This window comes from Pantherophis guttatus, chromosome 1 (genome assembly GCF_059756535.1).
Source record: "Pantherophis guttatus breed Tessera chromosome 1, ASM5975653v1, whole genome shotgun sequence".
NCBI lineage: Eukaryota > Metazoa > Chordata > Lepidosauria > Squamata > Colubridae > Pantherophis > Pantherophis guttatus.
This window is the reverse complement of record NC_142063.1, coordinates 145,467,542-145,488,520: the sequence shown is the minus strand read 5'-3', so window position 1 is coordinate 145,488,520 and position 20,979 is coordinate 145,467,542. Positions and strand designations below refer to the sequence as shown.

General features: G+C 44.8%; 2 protein-coding genes across 3 annotated transcripts in view; one reads left to right on the top strand and one right to left on the bottom strand.

Annotated features, from left to right (window-relative positions):
* Positions 1 to 3,550: 3,550 nt before the first annotated feature.
* The window catches only part of ACVR1 (activin A receptor type 1), a 94,698-nt gene continuing 77,269 nt past the window's right edge, over positions 3,551 to 20,979 (top strand). The window contains exon 1 of one of the 2 annotated variants that reach the window (XM_034425498.3): positions 3,551 to 4,212. The gene's annotated coding sequence lies outside the window, so the exon portion shown is untranslated. The remainder of the gene's footprint in view (positions 4,213 to 20,979) is intronic. The other variant, XM_034425514.3, reaches the window with a different exon arrangement.
* Positions 13,031 to 14,752, bottom strand: LOC148116583 (uncharacterized). Its single transcript, XM_087881914.1, has one exon. It carries the CDS (start codon positions 14,750 to 14,752, stop codon positions 13,031 to 13,033), a length of 1,722 nt encoding a protein of 573 aa, XP_087738040.1.

The window sequence follows — 20,979 nt, the reverse complement described above, 5'->3', positions numbered from 1 at the left end:
CAATTCCCAGAATTCCCTAGTGCACATGGGCATTGCTTAGAATTTTAGGAACTAGAGCAAACACATCTTAAAGTTGCAATGACTGGGAAACATTGTCTGGAAGGGTTCATCACATGCAACAGTATGAATGTTTTGCATATAATTTAAGTGGGAGTGAGGGTTTTTAAGAGGACAAATTGACAAAATGATTGCACCGGAATCCTCTTAGAGACTCAAACGTAAGTTTCTGGGGAAATTGGTCCTAGATTTAGAATAGAAGATATGTGTTGCAAAGACTATGTTGATGGTATTTAGCAGCAGTCCAATTTGGCAATCAATCAGTTACAAAATGCGTTAGAGTAGCCTAGGTATCTAGATGCAGAATGGGAGCAGGCCAAGGATGACTTGGGAATGGGAACTAGGAGATAATGTTAAGACCACTGGCTTCTTCTGCTGGTCAGAAGAAGCCAGTAGAAGCCAGTATCAGCAGAAGAAGCCAGCGGACTATGAGAGACTGCTAGAGCAGTCTGCTAGAGAGAGTACTAAGAGCCACAGCAATGGAGGCAAAAGGAAGAAAGACCAGGTGACCCAGAGAATTGTATCAAGAAAAGGCAACCCATGAAAAATAGCTTCTAATATAGACCATCAGGAGTTAGCATAAATGAAAGTCCATGAAGGGAAACCTGGCTGAGTAGAGCACAAAGGCATTAAAGTGCTCCAGGTGGAAGGCACCAAGGCAAGTATCAATAGCCTGGGCAGAGGGTTACCAAAATCCCAACCCTCACAGCAGTAGTTTGAAGTGAGGGAAACTTTGGAAGGACTCAAAGTTCTGGGTACAGGAAAAGTGTCGAGCAACACCAGTTCTGGCACAAACTGGCCAGTTGCAAAGAGCCAGCTGGCAGCAGAGAGCAGCTTCAATTTCAATAGCAGTGACTGCTAGTGGGGAAGACAGTTGGAGATGTGAGGCCAGAGGCCAGGAGAAAAGAACATAGGATAGGATAAAAATCCTATCCGGAAAAAACAGAGAACAAAGTTCTAAAATGGAATTGATATGTACTAATTACAGGAACTATAGAGATTCTAGAAAGGAGGGGAAAAAAGCCTATAGAAATTTTAGAGTAGGTAAACAGAAATCTTAGATTAAACAAGAATACTCTTTAAAATAAGGCATTCATCAAGAAAGTAGGATATACAGATAATCCTCAATTTATAACCATTCATTTAGTGACCAATTGAATTTACCACAACGCTAAAAAGTCACCTACAACTGGTCCTCGCATTTATGAACATTACAACATCCCCATGGTCACATGATCAAAATTTGGGCATTAGAAACCAGCATGTATTTTCGATAATTGCAGCACCCTGAGGTCATGTGATTGTCCTTTATGACCTTCTCAGACAGTATCCAATAAGCAAAGTCAATGTGGGAAGCAGGATTTGCTTAATGACCACATGATTCACTTAACCATTGTGACAAAAAAGGTTATAAAATTGGGCAAGACTCACTTAACAACTACCTTGCTTAGCAACAGAAATTCTGATCCCAATTGTGGTCACAGGTTGAGAACTCCCTATAAAATAGAGATATCAAAAGAAAAAAAATATGAGGGTGAAGGTTCATTCTCCAAGCTTGTGGGTTGGTGTCTGAAAGTTTCGTTACCAGGCTAGGTAACATCTTCAGTGAAATTTAGGGGTTGTCAGTATCAATGTTCTTCTGTTCATAAGAGCTTCATGTCCCTTATAAACAGAAGAATACTGACAGCCCTAACTCTGCTGAAGATGTTACCTAGCGTGGTAATGAAACGTTAGGACACTAACCCAAAAGCTCGGAGAACGAACCTCCATCCTCATCCTACACCGGAGCTACAGATATTCGCTACTATTGCAGAAAAAAATATATAGGTCTGAGGAAATAAACAGAAAAACAGTGAAACTACTGTGTAAGATTATAGGCAGAGTAAATAAAGAGAATTGATAAACAGAGTGATACACAATAATTGATGGGAATAATAGAATACTGTATATAGGAGAGGTAAGAGAGGAGCCCATGATATAACAGGAAAAAATTTTCATTTTTATTTTCTTATATTCTTCTTATATGTTGAACGTGCACGTCCTGTCTGCCTTTACACTATAGCTGAACCGGGCGGCATATAAATCAAATTAAAAAAAAAACAACAACCAATGACAATATCCCAAGAATTTATACGGATGAGACTATGATAGCACTATAAATCAGGACATATAAGAAAACCAGAGAAAATTCTGTAGAGAAGTGTTTAATGGGAGAAAAAAAAAGACACCCAATTTTCAGAGTTACAATAAATGAAGTGTTATAATAAAAGACATTTACAGTATTAAGAAAGGGAAGAAAATTGATATCCACTAAAATAGCTTAATAATCCCCTGAGGACTAAGAGTACACTGAGAGCATATGCACCCAGACAAATTCCTTGTGTGTCCAATTACACTTGGCCAATAAAAAAAATTCTATTCTATTCTAAATGAAGACATTTAATATGTCAATTGTTTTTCACAGCCTGCACCCCATCCCCCCAACTTCTCCTAAGTATTTACCACAAGAAAATGGTTATCTATACTTTTCCCCAGGCTTATTATTTTGTTCAGCCAGATATATTAAATTCATTTCTCCTTGAAAAATAGAACACTTTTTCATTGACTTAAAAAAAATCCTTAACATTAAAACAGCTGTTCCTTTTCAAGGCAAGTTTGCTAAGTAAGATAAAAGTACTGCCTAAAATAAACCTTTTATCTCTTGCTTTATTCTTAATTAGAAAAAGAACAAAACTATGGAACTATTGTAGAAATTGTGGGTTTGGATTGTTTTATATGATAATAAAAATATAATAACAAAAAATGAAACAAAAGATGTTTTGGAAGCGTCGGTTTAACCAGTTTAGCTTTTTCATTCTTAAAGGTGGATTGTTTTTTTTTTTTCCTTTGTAAAAATACTGGCGTGAATCAGCTTTACGTTCTTCTACAAGTAGAATAAAATACTCATTCTAAAATGGGTCTCTTTTATATTTTATGACAATTATGTGAAAATGTTTTTCCAGGGATGAAATTGCATCAATCATTAATGTTACTTGCTTTTCAAAAAAAACGTGCTTGGAGCTCTAACACAAGATTATTTCCTACTAGCATTTGAGTGAGTCTCTCCACCCTCCTCACCTCCCGCCATTTTCTGTTTGGGTTTGAGTGCTTGTATCCTTCCCCCCCCCCCTTCTGTTCAACACACGTGAATTAGTAGGTTGCCTGTTCACACTTTGGCAGGCAAAGCCCGAGTCCTAGGAGATGCTTTCTTGGGAGTGAGACAGTCTGTCGCTCCCGAATATAGGAGCGGGTCGTGACTGGAAACAGAAGAGAAAGCGTGGGTATATATATATATATATATATATATCTCTTTTAACGCAAAGGGTGTGCGAGGCAGTCACAAGGGGCTTCGTGGAAAAGACCAGAGTGCGAGACATTCCCCCCCCCACCCCGCACGCCTCAAAAGCACCGCAAAACAGAACGCCTTCCCCCCCCTCCCCACGATCCTACGCGTGTGGGCGGGTCGCGTCGCGCGGGGGAGGGAGGGTGCGGTGCCCCTTCGTCCCTGCAGGGGGCGAGGCGGGGCGGCTTTGGCGGCGCCTGGATTTGCGCCGGGAGGAAATGATGTGCTTGCCGCCTGGCTCATTCCAGCTCCTGAAGCCCATTGGCAGAAGAGGGAGCAGCCATTTCCTCCTCTCTCTCTCTCTCTCTCTCTCTCTTACTGCAGCTGGATTCCCGGCTGAGTAGCCCCACCTCCTCCTCCTCCCCTCCTCCTCCTCCTCCCGCCGGAGTCTGCCTTGTCTCGGCTCGCCCGGCTGCTCTCTGGAACTTTGCGCTCGGCTCGCCTTCCCTTCTGCCAACTTTTCCCCGTCGCCGCTCGACGGGAACTTCTTCTCCCGCCTTGGCCGCCAAGGAGAGCCCAGATCCCGCCGGAGGTGGGAGGCGGCCCGCTGGGGAGATGCGGTCGGGGAGTGATTAGAGCGCGGGGCTCCGGGTTTGCTCGCCGCCGCCGCCAGCGCTGCAGCAACTTGGAGCGGAGCGGTGGTCGGCGCCGCTGCGGCAGATCGGCGGAGGAGAAATTCTTGCTGCTGTTTCTGCTCCTCCTTTTAACTGCGCCTGAAGCTCCCGCGCCGCCCGCTCGGCTGCTTTTGCCTTTGTCTGTTAACAGTGCGAGAGGTGAGTGGATCTCCCTGTCTGGGAGAGAAATCGCCCTCTTGGCCGCCATCTGCCCCCCCCGCCCCCATTGCCTCCAAATGTTGGGCAGCTTTCTCTCTCCTCCGGGTCTTAAAAAGAGGGGCTTTCCCCACCGCCACCACCCCCCTCTCCCTCTTCGGGACACAACCTGCCTTTCCAAACGGGGGAGGGCGGGCGGTGGCTATTTTTTGTGGTTTAACCTTGCTCTTAAATTCGTCTCCTCTCCGCCCACCTTTCTTGTCTGGACGGAAAATCCTTTTTTTAATAAATATTTTTTTTTATATAAAAGGCACACAGCGATTGGAAAGGGAATCCGTGTGGGTTGCTCCAAAAAAACCCCCCAAAACCCAGCTCTCAGACATAGGCGTTTCGGACGTGCCTCTACAGTTCTCCGAACCTCCCCCCCCCCAAAAGAGCTAGTAAGCTAATGCTGCATCTGTATGTCCTGCTTCCAGCGGTGGCTTTGGAAAACTTAGGAGATGAAGAGATGGAGGGGGCGGGGGAAAGAGAGACATCTTTTAATCGCTTCAGGGAGGCCGCCTTCCCTGAAAGTGGGGTGTGTGTGTGTGGGGGGGGGAGAGGCTGTGTAGAGAGGAAAGAGAATCTGTATAAACTTTCCTTGGCTCCCTCTGGCTGGCTGCAGTCTTCAGGAGCATCAAAGGAAGGAATGCCCACAGGGCAGCTGTGGTTACAGATGTTACTCATTACCCTGCCAAGTATGAGCCCGCCCCTCTGCGCTGTAACTCTTGTAGGGAAGAGGGGTTTGTTTGGGAAAGTCAGCAGTACAAAATGCAAAGATGATGGATAGTTTTGATGGGAAGGAAGGAAGCCTTGTTACACAACACCTGTCTGTGCCTATAAAGGATGGGGGAAAGGGAGAAAAGTTGGGGCTGTTGTTCGTTTGCTTGGATTCTCATTTCTCGATGTCTGGCTATGCAATTGTCATTAAAAAAAAGTTGGAATGTGACTAGCACACTTGGCTTACCCTCTCGTGGGGCTGACCGATTTTTTGAACGGCAGAGGCTATGAAGGACATTTAATCGGTTCTCTGAAGTTCGTTTTTTGTTGAAATAGCCCTTTGTTGAAAGCCGTTTTGATTGCTGTCTTCAGGCTACAAACACATGCTTTTCAACTTGTTAAAGAAATAGTTATGCCAGCATGAGGATTGGCAGAATCCTTTTCTAGCATTCCTTCATTTAAACCGAGATCTGAAATACTTTCGATCTCAAGAGAAATAACTGCAAGTTCTGAAGGCTTCATAGTAGTGGGATTCACACATTCACATCACACAGTGCAAAGATGTAGAATGCTTGGGTTTGGTTTAGTGGATGATACGTATTCCAGGGGGCACAATGGCTTAGTAGTTAAAGACGATGTTGAGCTTCTCAGTTGGAAAGCTGTTCAAGACCCGAGTGCAGCATACATTGGGGTGAGTTCCCGTTACTTGCCTCAGGTCCTGCCCACCTAGTAGCTCGAAAGCATGTAAATGTGAGCAGATTAATAGGTACCACTCTGGTGGGAAGGTAACAACATTCTGTGCACCTCAATGTATAATCATGCTGGCCACATGACCGTGGAAAAGTCTTCCCGTACAATGTTGGCTCCCTCAGCCAAGAAATGGTGATGACCACCACTCCCTAGAGTCAGATACGATTGGACAGGGGAAAACCTTTACCTTTATCCATCCATCCATTTTGGCTATAACTATTGCTTATAATATGTGAACAAGGACATTCAGTAAATTGGGGGGGGGGCATCCCCTGACCCCTATTTGGAATAATAGCTAACAGTTTTGTGTAATGGTTAAGGCAGCAGACTCGAAACCGATAGATCCATGAGTTCTAGGCCTGCCTTAGGTGCAAAGCCAGCTCTCTCTAATAGGAAGGAGGCCATGACAAGCCACTTCTGAAATCTTGCCAAGGAAGTTGCAGGGACTTGTCTAGGCAGTCACTAGGAGTCAACACTAATCTGAAGACACACTACCACTCACCACCACCACACAAATTATTATGCATTGGCCACTAGCAGTTGATCTGCCTTTTCAGAAGAACATAAAATTGTGTGTGTGTGTGTGCATGTATATTTGTGGGAGTGTATTCATATTTACATGTTATTCCAAATGTTCCAGACACCTGGAATAAAAAAGCTCTCCCTCTTCTAGTAGTCCATGTGTTTGCATAGTAAACAGTGACTGATATGTTATGGTATGTGTTCTTGGAAGCAACAGCTCCTTTTTGTCAAGCACACTTCATGCTGACTTATAACAATTGTCTTCAAAACTGCCAGGGTATGTACATCATTATGGCATTTTTCCTCTACCTTGATTTTTAGAAGGGCTCACTAATTTTCTTTTTGCAAGTCTTACATTTTAAAGAGCAGTAATAATCTCTAATCGTAATGAAGGAGAACTTGACATAGTTTATTTGTACGTTTGTCAAAAAGCTAGTCTTGGGTAAAACTTAACCTGTTTCCCCAGCAAATAAACATGGAAATGAGCATGGATGTTAGCATAACAGAGTGGCAACTGGCACTCCCTCTTCCCTGTACATTATTCAGATTGCAATGCTCTAAATTTGAAACCAGTTTTATCTTCTTCAGGTTTAAGTACAGAATTGAGTAAGCCCTAGTAAACATTACTACCTATGTGGATTTATACGTATAACTAAATCTGGTTCTGAATTGGAAGTTTTGTTTTCAAGTAGCTGTCTATTTCAAGTCTTTGGTTAAGCTTCATGTTATTGGTCTCACACTGACCTGCTTTCTTGAAGTTGTGGAAATGTTGAAAGGCTGGATTGCACAGGCATCAGTCTTGGTTAGTGCAAGTTTCAGCTGAGCAAAAGATTCTCTCTCCCCTTTGAACTGTATGGTGGGGTGTAGGAATTTAGGCAAGAAATTTAGGCTTGCTGTGAATTAGGACTAGCCTCATATTTGGTTTTATGGGAAATTGTATTTCCTTTACTTGGGAAATGAATAGAAGTAGTTTGTCTTTGGAAAGAAGATTGTCTCTCTAATATTGCTTAACACATTGGGAAGAGACCATTTTGGGTGAAGTCATTTGAGAGGAACATCCTTAGACACATAGAATTCAAATCTATATATACAGAATGATCTAAGACCAACACACATACCCTCCCAAAACAAAGTGTATTCTGACCATTCTAAAGGTTATGAATTTCCATCGGTTCTGAATGTTTCTTTTTCTTTTCCATCTCTTGTTCTAGTTTAAAAGTGAGGGGAACATTTTGTTGACATAAACAATAAATAAATGCTCTCTCTGTGCATGTGTGTGTAGGTGGAGGATATATAAAGTGCTCCTTACTCTTAGCATTGTTTTGTGTATGGTGGGAACATCATTAGCTTCTGGACAAAAAATTGAGGACATTCTTGTCTTCTACCTTTAGTGCAGGGGTATCAAACTTAAGGCCCGGGGGCCGCATCCGGCCAACGGGTTGCTTAGATCTGGCCTGTGGGGTTGCCCTGGAAATAATGAAGGACCAACCCACGGTGTCTCTGCCAGAGAAAAATTTTGACCCTGTTTTTGACCCTCCCAAGCTGTTTTGGCTGGCAGATCGCTCGGGCCAACACAGGCACCCACGACATGAGTGACGTCGAGCTGGTGATGCCCACCCTGGCCCTGCTCACCCCCCCCCCCGAGGTCAAACAAATCCTGATGCGGCCCTCAATGAAATCAAGTTTGACACCCCTGCCTTAGTGGCTTTCAAAAAAATTGTCTAAAGCTGCTGCCTTTGCTAAACCCTTTAATGTAGCAATCAGTTGCTACGGAATGTAATTTGAGTCTTTTACTTTGTAGGTTGATGGGTTTTATTTTATATATTTATTTTTGTATTTATGTGTTGGAACTGACTTGCTCAGAAAAGTTCTGAGTTTTTTGACTGATGGTTTTGAAGATCACATGACAAAAGAAAATACACATACAGATGTATATTATTTATATGCTGCATATTTTCATTTGGGTTACTCTTACATAAAAGGAAAGTCACCTAGTGCTAATAAGATGAATTGTGTGAATTAAGAATTCAAATTCCAAAACAGCTAGTTTGAGGGTTCCAAGCACGGAACAAAGCAACCATATTCTGGAATTGTTGGGTCCTGAGTTCAGATCAAATGGGATATATTGTTCTATATTGCCTGGAGTGTCCCTGTAGCTTGCAGTTAGCTTCTGTTCTTAAAATTCTTCTAAGCTATGAAGACTTTTAAGACCACATTAGTCAATAAAATAGCAGAACTGAGTTCTCTCCCTCCTCCTGCTACCATTTAAATGTGGCTGAGTAGAGAAAGGTTGGTAATGTGAGGGTGAATTAACTCCTACTGTAAGGAGGTAGGTAAATTTTGGAAGTCTTTGGAACAGAGAATTTAGAGGTCATGGCTTATATATAGTCTTTTTGTGTGTTCTCTGTAGGTTGTGTCTTTTTCAGGTAGATTGTTATGATCTGTGCTTTACAGAAAGGGTACCTGTGCTGGTAAGCTTTCAGGCATTTGGGGTATACTGCTTTGTCTGAAGTTGTCTGTATTTGCTGAATGCAGAAATGTTATAGTGACTATGCATTAGAAAGAAAGTTACGGCCATGGCAATTTTTCCCCCTATTGTTAAATTGTGTTGGGGTTGTGCTGGAGTGATTCTATTATGTTTTCTTTTTGCTGGGCTAATTTCTGTGATTATTTGTGCAGACAGGCTATAAAAGGATATACCCAACTTGTTTACTCTAGGAATGTTTAAATATTTACAGTCCTTTTAAAAAAAACCTTTAGTCAATGTAGTTATAGTTTGAGCAGTAGACAGCAATCAGCATGGGCTGCTATTTCACTTACTTTTATGACCCGATGATGAAAAATAAGAACCTTATTTTATGTTGCCATTGTTCCCTGTGGCAGAGCACTTAAAATGTTTCAGGTTTTGTTCTGTGGGATCACAAAACACTTCAAAATGTTTCAATGGAACATTCAAATTCCCTTGTTACAAGTTTGTACCACCCCCCCCCCCCCGTTTTATATACCTGTAGTGGGATTACATATCATTGATTCCTTTGGCCTCTTCATTCTATCACCAGCAGTAGCTAATTGGAATGATTTCTTTGCACTTATCATATAGTAATTGTTTTTGCTGAATCTGCATTCTAAGAATGAATTCTAGAGCACTTAGCGCTTCCAGTACATTTGAAAGTTCAAAGGTTTGCTCCTATTTCATACTTAAGCTGACATATGCATTCCAATTTGGGCTATGAGAACTTGTATTTCTTTAAACTTTTCATTGTAGTTTGAGTTATAGAGTAGTTGCAATATGGGTGTGTTGTGTTTATGTTCGGCCCTTTAGAAAACATGTATGGAGTATCTCTGAGGTTTATCTCTAATCCAATTTATGTGTACCAAAGTAGATTGGATTCGGGTTGCTTTATAATTTTGAAATTCATACTTTTTCAGAGGATATTTTATTTTCCTAACATGGTTTCTGATTTGAGTCTCTGTGTTCAAAAGTAGTGTGATGAGAGAAGGGGCGTTGTCTTACCTGAACGCCCTTTCTGAGAGCGGAGAGGCCAGTGGTTATGCGAGGGTAATACCACTGCGATCCAATCAGATCGAGTCTGTCAGTTGAAAAGTCCTCCTCCTTTTGCTGACTCCCAGCTTTCGGACGAGATGTGGACAGACGGAAGACGCTCTCACTGAACTGAAATGAAAGAAAGGAAGGATAACCCCCAGCGAAACGGCCCGGCGGAAAGGGTGGGGATAACCACTGGCCTCTCCGCTCTCAGAAAGGGCGTTCAGGTAAGACAACGCCCCTTCTAAGCGAGGGAGAGGCCAGTGGTTATGCGAGGGACATGCCAAAGTCCACCACTCATAGGGAGGGACCCGCCCGGGACGTGGAGCCATCCCCCGCACATACTTGTTGGAGAACTCGACGACCGAATGCCGCCTCCGCCGAAGCGAAGCTGTCGATTTTATAGTGGCGGATGAAAGGGGTCGGAGACGTCCAAGTGGCGGCCCGACAGACCTCTAGAAGAGGGGCCTGGGTAGCCCAGGCCGCCGAGGTAGCCGCACTCCTGGTAGAGTGGGCCGTCAGGCGACGAGGAACTGGCAAGGCTTGAGCCCCATAAGCCGTCGTAATTGTAGCCCTTATCCAGCGACCCACCGTTTGTGAAGAAACCTTAAGCCCCAGGGTAGCCGGTTGGAAGGAAACGAAGAGCCCTTCCGACAGACGGAAAGAAGAAGTTCGTCGGAGGTAAATACGAAGGGCCCTACGGACATCCAGGGAATGCCAGGAACGTTCCCGAGGGTGGGAAGGGTTAGGGCAAAAATCGGGCAGGATTAGCTCCTGAGTCCGATGGAAGAGGGTGTTTACTTTAGGGAGAAATGTGGGATCCAGGCGGAGTACCACCCGGTCGGAGTGGAATATACAGAGATCAGCCCGAGCTGATAGAGCGGCCAACTCTGAAATCCGCCTGGCGGAGGTGATGGCAACTAAAAAGGACACCTTGTACGAGAGGAAGCGTAAGGGCACTGTCCTAAGGGGCTCGAATGGACCTTGTGTGAGGGCTGAGAGGACCTTGGGCAGATCCCAGGACGGATATCGATGAACGGGAGGCGGGCGGAGGTTGGTAGCGCCCCGGAGAAATAAGCGGATAAGGGGGCGGTCCGCCAATGAGTTCCGGGTGCCAAAGCATAAAATGGAAGAAAGGGCGGCCACCTGTCTCCTCAGAGTATTAGGGGCCAACCCAGCATCCAACCCCTCCTGAAGAAAAAGCAATACCTGTTTTGTAGACGCCAAACCTGGATCCTGGTTCCTCCTCGAGCACCAGAGTGCGAATGTCCGCCAAGTGGCTCCATAGATGCGCCTCGTTGCCGGCCGGCGTGCGGCTAGAATGGTACTGATGAGTTGGTCTGGCAAGTGCGATGCCCTCAGGAGGCGCCGCTCAACCTCCAGGCGGTCAAGTGAAGCCAGTGAACGTCCGGGTGTAGAAGAGGACCCTGACGGAGGATGACCTGCTCCGGAGGGAGACGCCACGGTGGACGGGTGGACAGCATCTGGAGGTCGGCGAACCACGGGCGGCGAGGCCAGTGGGGCGCGATCAGGATCAGTTCGGCTTCCTCCTCCAAGAGCTTCCTGAGTACTTTGGGAAGAAGAGGGAGGGGAGGGAAAGCGTAGAGGAGACCCGAGGGCCACCTGCAGTGCAGTGCGTCCGTCGCCTCTGCTCTTGGATCGTAAAACCTGGAGACAAATCGAATGGTCTGCCGATTGGCGTGAGTCGCAAACAGATCCACTGTCGGCTGACCGAAGCGATCTGCGATCCGCAGGAACAGGGCTGGGTCGAGCTGCCACTCGCCCTGATCGACGACGGACCGGCTGAGCCAGTCGGCTTGTGTGTTGGATTGTCCCGATATGTGAGATGCTCGAAGAGACCTCAGGTGAGTCTCCGCCCAGGCTCCCAATCTCCCGGCTTCCTCCATGAGGACGCGAGAGCGGGTCCCCCCTAGGCGGTTCACATGGGCCTTGGCGGCCACGTTGTCCGTCCGGATGACGACATGGCGATCCTGGACCTGGTTCTGAAAGACGCGGAGAGCCAGATGGATGGCTCGGAGCTCCAGCCAATTGATGTTGTGGCCCAGGTCCTCCTGGGTCCAGAGACCCTGGGCCATGGTGGAGTGGAGATGAGCCCCCCAGCCGCGGAGGCTGGCATCCGTAGTAACCACAAGGGGGTTGGGTTCCCGAAACTCCCTCCCCTTGAGAAGAGCAGGTGATAGCCACCACCTCAGGGCTAATCGGACTTTGGAGGGAAGGACGACCATCCGGCAGGAGGCCGATAGGCGGCACTTCTGATACGGGAGGAGAAACCACTGCAGGTCCCTGCAGTGGAGACGGGTCCAAGGGACGATTCCTATACAGGAAACCATCTTTCCCAGAAGTTGGGAGAGAGTCGCCAGAGAGACAGAGTGACTCCGGGTGACTGACCTGACCAGAGACCGCAAACTGGTCAGGCGCTCCTGGGAAAGGAAGACCCTGCACTCGACCGTATCGATGACAGCTCCCAGATGTTGTATGCGGGTCGAGGGTACCAGGTGGCTCTTGTCTAGGTTGATGGAGAAGCCGTGAGCCGACAGGACCTGAAGGGTGGAGTTCAGGTCCCGTTGCGCCGAGGCCTCCGAACTCGACTGGATCAGGAGATCGTCCAGGTAGCATTGGATCCTGACCGGAAGAGCCCGGAGGTGAGCCGCAAGGGCGGCCATCAGTTTTGTGAACACTCGGGGGGCCGAGGACAGGCCGAAAGGGAGTGCGCGATACTGGTAATGTTGGCCCGCATAACAAAACCTCAGAAACTTGGAGTATGCCGGATGGACGGGAACGTGTAAGTAAGCCTCTGTCAGATCTATAGACGAGAGGAGGTCCCCAACCCGAATACCATCCAGGATGGATAGTAAGGACTGCATTTTGAACCGCCGGTAGAGGACCCAGCGGTTCAAAGTCTTGAGGTCCAGAATTGCCCTCCAGCCCCCGGACGATTTCTGGACGATGAACAGGCGTGAATAGTAGCCTTGTCCGAGCTGCTCCTGGGGTACCGGTTCGATGGCCTGAATTTCTAATAAATGATGGATGGCCGATACCACCAGAAACCGCTTCGACCGATCCCTCGAGAGAGGACATCGGAGAAATCTGTCTGGGGGGGTGGAGAGGAATTCCAGGGAGAGGCCCCACCTGACAGTCTCCCTGACCCAAGAGTCCGATGTTGTGGCCTCCCATTGGCTGGCAAAGAGCGCCAGGCGGCCTCCAATGGGAGAAGAAGACCTGCAGTCAGCGGGACCTACGGGAAGGGCGCCCCCGGCCCCCTCTGAAGGAGCGCCTATATTGGCCCCTCTGGAATTGGGGACCTTGACGATCTGGTGGACGTGAACGTGTTGGAAAAAATCTTTGGTATCTCGGGCCCGAGAAACCTGATTCAGTGTTACGAAAGGGACGATAGGGGGCAGTAGGACGGGGCTCCGACCGCCTGGAGACGTTGGGCAAGATACGTCTCTTGTCCCTGGTTTCGATTAAGAGGGGCTCGAGGGGAGCCCCAAAAAGGGAAGGGCCCGCGAAGGGGGATGAAGCGAGGCGCCATTTAGACTTGGCGTCGGCCTGCCATTGGCAGAGCCAAAGCAGGCGGCGAGAGGTTACTGAGGCCCCTATTGACTTGGCAGCGAAACGCGACGAGTTCAAAGTCGCGTCCGCGGAGAATTCTAGGGCCGCTAGGACTTTACTCAGGTCCTGATGGGACCGGGCGTCCGATAAGGGAAGGCGATCCTTCAATTGGCGGAGCCACAAGATGCAGGCTCTATTAAAGAAAGAGGACGCCATGGCAGCTTTTGCCGCCCAGGCAGAGGCCATGTGTGCCTTGACAAGAGAATTGTCAAGGCGTTTTTCCTCGGGATGAAGGGCCTCCTCAGGGGGGGCGGCCATGTTGGAATGGCTCGAGAGGGCTACCACGGGTGGGTCTACTGTTGGAATTTGCAGTAAGGAAGCAATGTCAGGCGCCAAGTTGTACAAGCGCCTGTCCAGAGAATTGGGGTTAGGCCCCGAGACTGGGTTGGACCATTGACGTTGAAGAACGTCTTTGAAAAGTTTGGGCCCTGGAATCTCTTCTACCTCCGAAATAGGCTCCTCAAAGAGAGGAACTGGTGATTCAGATGGTTCCCCTGCAGGGGGAGTGGGCTTTACAATGCCCAATCCCGTGGTGAGCTTTGCTTTGTGGAGGAGGGATCTAAATAGCTGTGGTTTGAATAAGCCCACAAATGAAGGCTGATCAGGGGCCAGGTCCTCATCCTCCGATAGGTCCTGTTCCCTAGTCTCCATATCCAGTAGCGAATGGGGTTCTGAGGCAGCCGAAGGGCCCGCGACCCCAGTAGGATTAGCTGGCTCCTCATATTGAGAACCCTCGATATCCACAAGGGAGGAGGCTGAGGCATCCACCCATGAGGCAGTACGCCTCTGGAGCTCCAGTTGAACCCCCTTCTGGATGGCCTGATGGATGAATGCTGCTACCTCCGGGGTTAGGAGGGAAGCAGTCTGTGCCCCTGTAGATGCCGCGGGGGGTTGGGGGGGAACCATAGTAGGGGATTGAGAAGTTGCCTTTTGAGGCTGGTCCGAAGAAGGCCCGAATAGGGCCTCCTGGATCTCAGGTTGAACGGGAGGTTCAGCCATAGTGTCATCAGGGGACAGTTGGGGAATGGGAGATCCTGGAAGGGCCCTCTCCCTAGAAGGGGTGGATGAAGAGGGGGGGAGGGGCGCAGGGGTCACAGGATGAGGTTCAGGATGTGATGAGGCCTCCCTAAGAGATGCCTCCTTGAGAGCCTTTTGAATGGAGCGCTCAATTGCTTCGTGAAGACGAAGCTCCTTTTTGGCCTTGTCTGCCTGGCGTTTTGCCTCTTTGGAGGCCTGAGTCCCTTTGGGCTTCTTTTGAGGCACAGCTGAGGAAGGCCCTGGCAAGGCCTCCTCTCCTGCCCCTCTCTTGGTGGCCTTGGTGGAACGCGAAGCCATCAGAACCTGTAAAATGCAGTAATTTCTAATTAATTATTAAACAAGGTTCAGTAATTTTCCAAACAAAATGGCGGCCGCTAGCCTCGTGGAGGCTTATGCCTTTAGAAAATGGCGGCCGCCAACAAGAAAGGCTCAGGAGAAGGCCTAGAGATCCAGTAATTTTCTGGAGAGCCAGGAACTGGCCAAGTCTGGTAAGATCTGAATTAATATTAATTACAGGCAACTGATTTGTTTAACAGTGCTTTTGTCAGCTTCACCACCAGGCTCTAAGGGCAAGGAATTCCTCTCTCCTTCTCCCCCCCCCCACCGGGGATCACGATTGCTCTGCCTTGCCTGAATGCCGTTTGGAAGTGTGTCCCTCGAAGCTCTATGCAGCAGCAGGAGGCAGGAAGGCAGAAACGTGTGGGGAAGAAAGCCCCAGGGACGCCCAATTAGCGCTGCGCTGAAGCGCAAACGCTGCTGCTCCGTCTGGGAAGGAGAGGGCGGCTGAAGCTCAACCCTCCGGAGATCGCTGAGGCCGTCAGCTGGGAGGCGCAGAATGTGTATTGCGCCGAAGGAGAGAGGCAGCCAGCAAGAAATCGGGCGGCTAGCTCCGTTTGGTGAAGCCTGCTACCAGCAAAGCTGGGAGGCTTCGCAGCGTTACTAAACGTGAGCCTTTCACGCTGCTGAAGGGGAGAGCCGGAAGAAATAGGTTCAATCCCCTGATTGAGCGGCCTCCAAAGCGCAGGGCGCAAAGCCCTAAAGGCTGAGTAATCTGCTCAAGATCTTAACGAGCAGAAGGAGGCAAGGCTAGCAAAATCAATTTATAACAGTTTGAGAGAGAGACTCAGTGGAGCGTCAGACCTGATTCAGATCGAGTCTGAAAGCTGGGAGTCAGCAAAAGGAGGAGGACTTTTCAACTGACAGACTCGATCTGATTGGATCGCAGTGGTATTACCCTCGCATAACCACTGGCCTCTCCCTCGCTTAGAATGGTGGTTATATTTTACCCCTCCTTTTTAATACACACAAACACACACACACACACACACACACGGTGTGTGTGTGTGTGTGTTTAACTGTTTGGCAGAGCTGAAAGTTTGAAGAACAAGGAGTTAGTGGACACCACAAATTATGATTGTAAATCAGCTTGTGAACATGTGATTCCCACTGTCTCTATACCTGACTATTATGTGGCCAGATCATCTAAATATTGGATGTGTGGGATGACTATTTCACTTGCCATCTATAAATTGGCATATGTTAATTTTTAGAGTTATAGTTGGTCAAATTATATACAGCTCTCTAAGAGTTATTTTTCTTTGGAATAGAACATTTAACTTTTTTAAATGTGAATTTAGAAAATGATATTTTTAAAAAACAACAACGAAAAGGCCTTGACTTATTTACTTCTGAAGGTATTTTTCAGACAGTTATTGTACATACATTGAAAACATGATGAGTTTATATGTGGATGGATTTGACATGCATGAAATTGAATTGTCAGAAAGTAGCTCCTTCAGGCTTTTAAGATGATGACAACTCATTCAGGTAATCTTGTGAATATGTCCTTGATTATGGCAAGAGAGTTCATTACTACAAGTTCTATTTCATGCATAGAATGGAAAGGAGTTACCATACATCTGAAGCCCTTGAATGGAAACAAACCTCACAATTCTTACAGATTTAAGTACTTTACTAATGAAACACAGTTCTATTTCAGCTAAACTGTGTGGTTGAAATTTATGGAACAAGATAGTCCAAATTTGAAAAATGAGCTCACTAAAGGTATGTTCTCACATTCTATTTCCAAATTACACTTCCTGTTATCTTTGTCTATTTTCTGAGTTATCTTGATCTCCTGCTGCTTCTGTTGTTATTAATGCCAGCCTTGCCACTAGCTTTTCCAGCTTTCCCATTCTTCCATATGAATATAGTTCTGTAGAGTTTGAACAAGAACATTCTCTTAGGGTATGGCGGTCTATAGGAAAGCTTTATGTCATCCCTGATAATTGCTTAAGTAGCCTCAAGGAGACACACCTAGATTTGGTTCATACTATATGTTAATACATAAGATTGTTTGTTTGATTTTCACTTAGTACATCGTGTGAATTTAGCCAATCAAGAACTATTCTTTGGGATGCAAACCTTTGAATTACCTTGGAAGTTGATGTAAAAGTATAGACAGATACTTTAATTGATTAGGCATATTAAACAACATTTTTATACAAATTGGAGTAAAGTTAAACATAAAACAAAACCACTTGTCCATATTTGCTAGGACTATTTAGCACAATAGAAATCTTATCAGAAAACTTAAATTAGAACAAGTTTCGTTGTTCTAGTGAACTATTGCAATGCAGTGTTTGGTTTGAAAAGATATACCGGTAGTTTGCCAGTTCTTACATCATACTAACTCATGAATTGTTAAACCAGCCCTGATTCATTTCTGATTTGTTTTTCAGAATATGAAGATAATCATACTTTAGTTAGCTAGTTTCTTCTTCACAGTTGCTCTTACCTTATATTTCTGGATTCATTTGAACACAAAATCAAATCACAAGTCAAGAAACTGCAAGTAAGCCATGAGGTGTTACTTATATATATCATGTGAAGTCACACTTGCAATCAGTGTGTCATCGAAACTGTATGATTTCTAACTGGTTTCATACCCTAAAACAAACCATGGCTTATTTATTACCCTCCCTTGAGCACATACTGAGTTTTGTATCTACATTAATTTGTACTGAAATCTATTTCGTAGTGTCATACCTTTCTGATCCAATGGATGATTGATATTTCTGGATGTGATGGGTATATGAAAAAGGCGAAAATGATACTGGAGTGCCTGACTCGATCTTTGTTAAGAAAATGACAAATTTAACAGGAACTGGTTGTGTGACCTCATCTCTCAGTCATTTTCTCAATTCCCATCAAGAGTTACTATAGGCAGTTTCAGGAACTGCTTTAAGCAAGAACCTCTCTGAAGAAAGTAATGCCAGGTCTCAGCTTTCAATGCTGTTTCATACTGAGAAGCTTACAAATGTCTGACTCATATACCTGAGCACAAACATTGAGGCCTCACTTTTATTTGCTCTTTCACTCTTGAATTAAATGTTTCGAGTAGGAATGCCATATGTTGCCTGCTTCAGGATTGCAGATCCTGTTTCAGAAAGGAAATCTGGAAAGCATTTCTGGAATTGGTGGCTTTCTTTGGACTCCAGCTCTTGTCTCTTAGGATGGAAATCTGTAAAAATCTTCTACAGAATCTAAAAAGCAACTTTCAGTAGTTCGTTTTCTCTTTTCTTTTGATATGAAATTACCCAGTCTGTAAAGCATCTTCAGTATTTGCTTGCTTTAATCATTTTTAAATGATTAAAAAAAATCCCTAAAAATATACAGTATCACTTAAAATATCAAAGCAGTATAAGGGAAACCTTTAAAACTTATACCAAAATGAGGAAACATCTAAAGTCAAGGACTGTTGTTTTCATTACTAAAACTATTGTAGACGATAACATTTTACCATTGTTTAAAAACTAATGATGTGGGATCTAATTTCTCTGAGATCCTATGAGCCCTAGGATTATTGTCAGTATTATAAGCCTCCAGATTTGCTCAACTGGCAGAGTAGATTCATCACTGTAGTATCCAAACATACTCTTCAAAGGCTGATTGCAATTCATGGCTATTTTTACATTTTAAAAATTCTGTTACTGTTAAGTAGTTCTTTTGGTCATGTGACGTTTTGGAAATTATTTTTTTTAATGTTCATCTGACTGTGGTAGATTGATTTCTAATTCAGATGGTGTCAATTCAAGATGTATTAGTTAGATGAGCATCCAGCTCATCACTGTACTTAAGTCTCCTTGCCTGGCATCCTAAAGCCATGGTGAATTTAGGAGAGTAGAGTTTTTTTTCCTCTAAAAAACTATACACTTAAAACTTCATGACTTACCTGGGTGATCTGATGGTTCCACATCCTATGCCTGAGATATTTCGATATTTAATTTTATTCAGATATGAGTTATGGTTGGCTGTCATAGCTTCATTATCCATTTTTCAGTTGCCACATGATTGCTGTTGCTGTTACATAAATTAACACAGCTCAGCTGTATGTACTTCACATTTAAAAAATCATAACCAAGTGATTTTTTTCACTAAGGGACGCGGTGGCCCAGTGGCTAAGACGCTGAGCTTGTCAATCAAAAGGTCGGCAGTTCAGCAGTTCAAATCCCTAGTGCCACGTAATGGGATGAGCTCCCGTTACTTGTCCCAGCTTCTGCCAACCTAGCAGTTCAAAAGCACGTAAAAAATGCAAGTGGAAAAATAGGGACCACCTTTGGTGGGAAGGTAACAGTTCCGTGTGCCTTTGGCGTTTAGTCATGCTGGCCACATGACCACAGAGACATCTTTGGACAGCGCTGGCTCTTCGGCTTTGAAATGGAGATGAGCACCACCCCCTAGAGTCGGGAATGACTAGTACATATGTGCGAGGGGAACCTTTACCTTTACCTTTAACCAAGTGAATCATAGGTGTCAAAGTCGATTGCGTCATGTGGATTTAATTTAAATCAAGTCGATTTAAATCATAATTTTTAAAGAACAACTGTCATCTTTGTCCCGCAACAGCTCCTCCTCTGACCCGCTGTTGACTCACCGACAGTCCCAATATTGCAGAATATACAGCCTCATGCTACATAACTAAGTCCCAGTTCATGCTGAATAAACTAAATTATTAATATATCTTAAATAGAAAACAATATTTAGATAGATTTTTACTCCAAAAGCATTTTATTAAAATAAATTAGATTTAAATTAAAAAAAAATCCGATTTAAATTTTTAAAAAACTTTTTTTTAAAAAAAGCATTGATCAACTCTGGTTTTTTGTCTTTGCGGAGCTGGGATGGGCGTGGCCTGTGTATGATGCATCTGGCCCATGGGCAGCTAGTTTGACACCCCTGAAGTGAACGAAGGGAGAACCAGGGAGGAGTTCTCTGAGAACTCACTGGTATGGTCAATGAAATATTCAAAGTTAAATCAGTTTGCTCATTTTCCTGTTTTTTTGACCGTTCTATAGTATTGCATTTATTCTGGTTCTGGGATAGGGAGGAATAGTGAGCTAGGTAGGTCACTGGATTTGCTTTTTTATATCTTAAGATCTCAGAACGCACTCCTTGTACAAACATTATGTTCATCCAAATATTCATATTCAAGAATACTCTCTAATATTAATAATACGTTCTCATAGGGTATGTGCAGCCTAGGCTTGATGCCTAGGTGAATTTGTTTGCGTTGAGAATGTAGGTTGGAAAATTTTGATTTGATTGACAGTATACTAATTCTAACTATGGCTGAATAAAGTAAAAATATCTGGGTACACCCAATATACTTAAGCTGTAAACTGTGGCTTATCAACTATAGTGGTTGACCTTAGATAAAATGCTAAATCCAAGTCCATTATGTCATGCAGTATTTGGCTGTGCTCTTTTGGGATGATGAAGTTTCTAGTCCAATCCAGTACATTTGAAAGGCACCAATTTGTGAAAAACTGTAGTTGGATAAGAAGATAAGTGATATTTGGGTATATTTGATTAGCACATGACAACAAAAATAGAAAAAAACTACTTATCATTTGATGTGAGTAGTTTAAATTGAAGAGATAAGCATCAGTGATAATGCTTTATTGTTCCCCTTATCTGTGCGTAGAGGTGCATTGTTCTCTCTTTTAAACTACTACCTCTAATTGGGGACTAATATATCTGTTTATTACTCCAACTTGTCTTGTTTGCTTAGCTTGTTCTGGGGTACTGGATTTGAAAACCAGTCTGTCTGAATGCAGCTAATTAACAGGATTTAGCAAGGAAGAATCTTTTCTACAGGGCAAGGCAGGAATCTGACTTCTCTTAGGAAATGGAACTAGTCTGGTGTAATGGTGAAGGCACCAGGCTAGAAACCAGGAGACTGTGAGTTCTAGTCCTGCCTTAGGTATGAGAACCCTGCTGGGTAACTTTGGGCCAGTCACTCTTTCTCAGCCCAATTCACTTCACAAGATGGTTGTTATGGGGAAAAGAGGAGATGAAAGGAATATTAGGTATGTTCTTGGGTTATTTATAAAAACAATAAAGGGATTGGAAAAAAACCCTGTAAAAATATAGCTGGAGTTACTTGTGGAAAAAGTTATGTCTTTGCTTTTTAAAAAAAATTCAAAAGAAAAATGAATCAATCCAGCTGAGCTGCTTTTCCA

Excerpts from the sequence above, each read along its gene's own strand:
- LOC148116583 (XM_087881914.1), bottom strand. The coding sequence starts at position 14,752 with ATGGCTTCGCGTTCCACCAAGGCCACCAAGAGAGGGGCAGGAGAGGAG.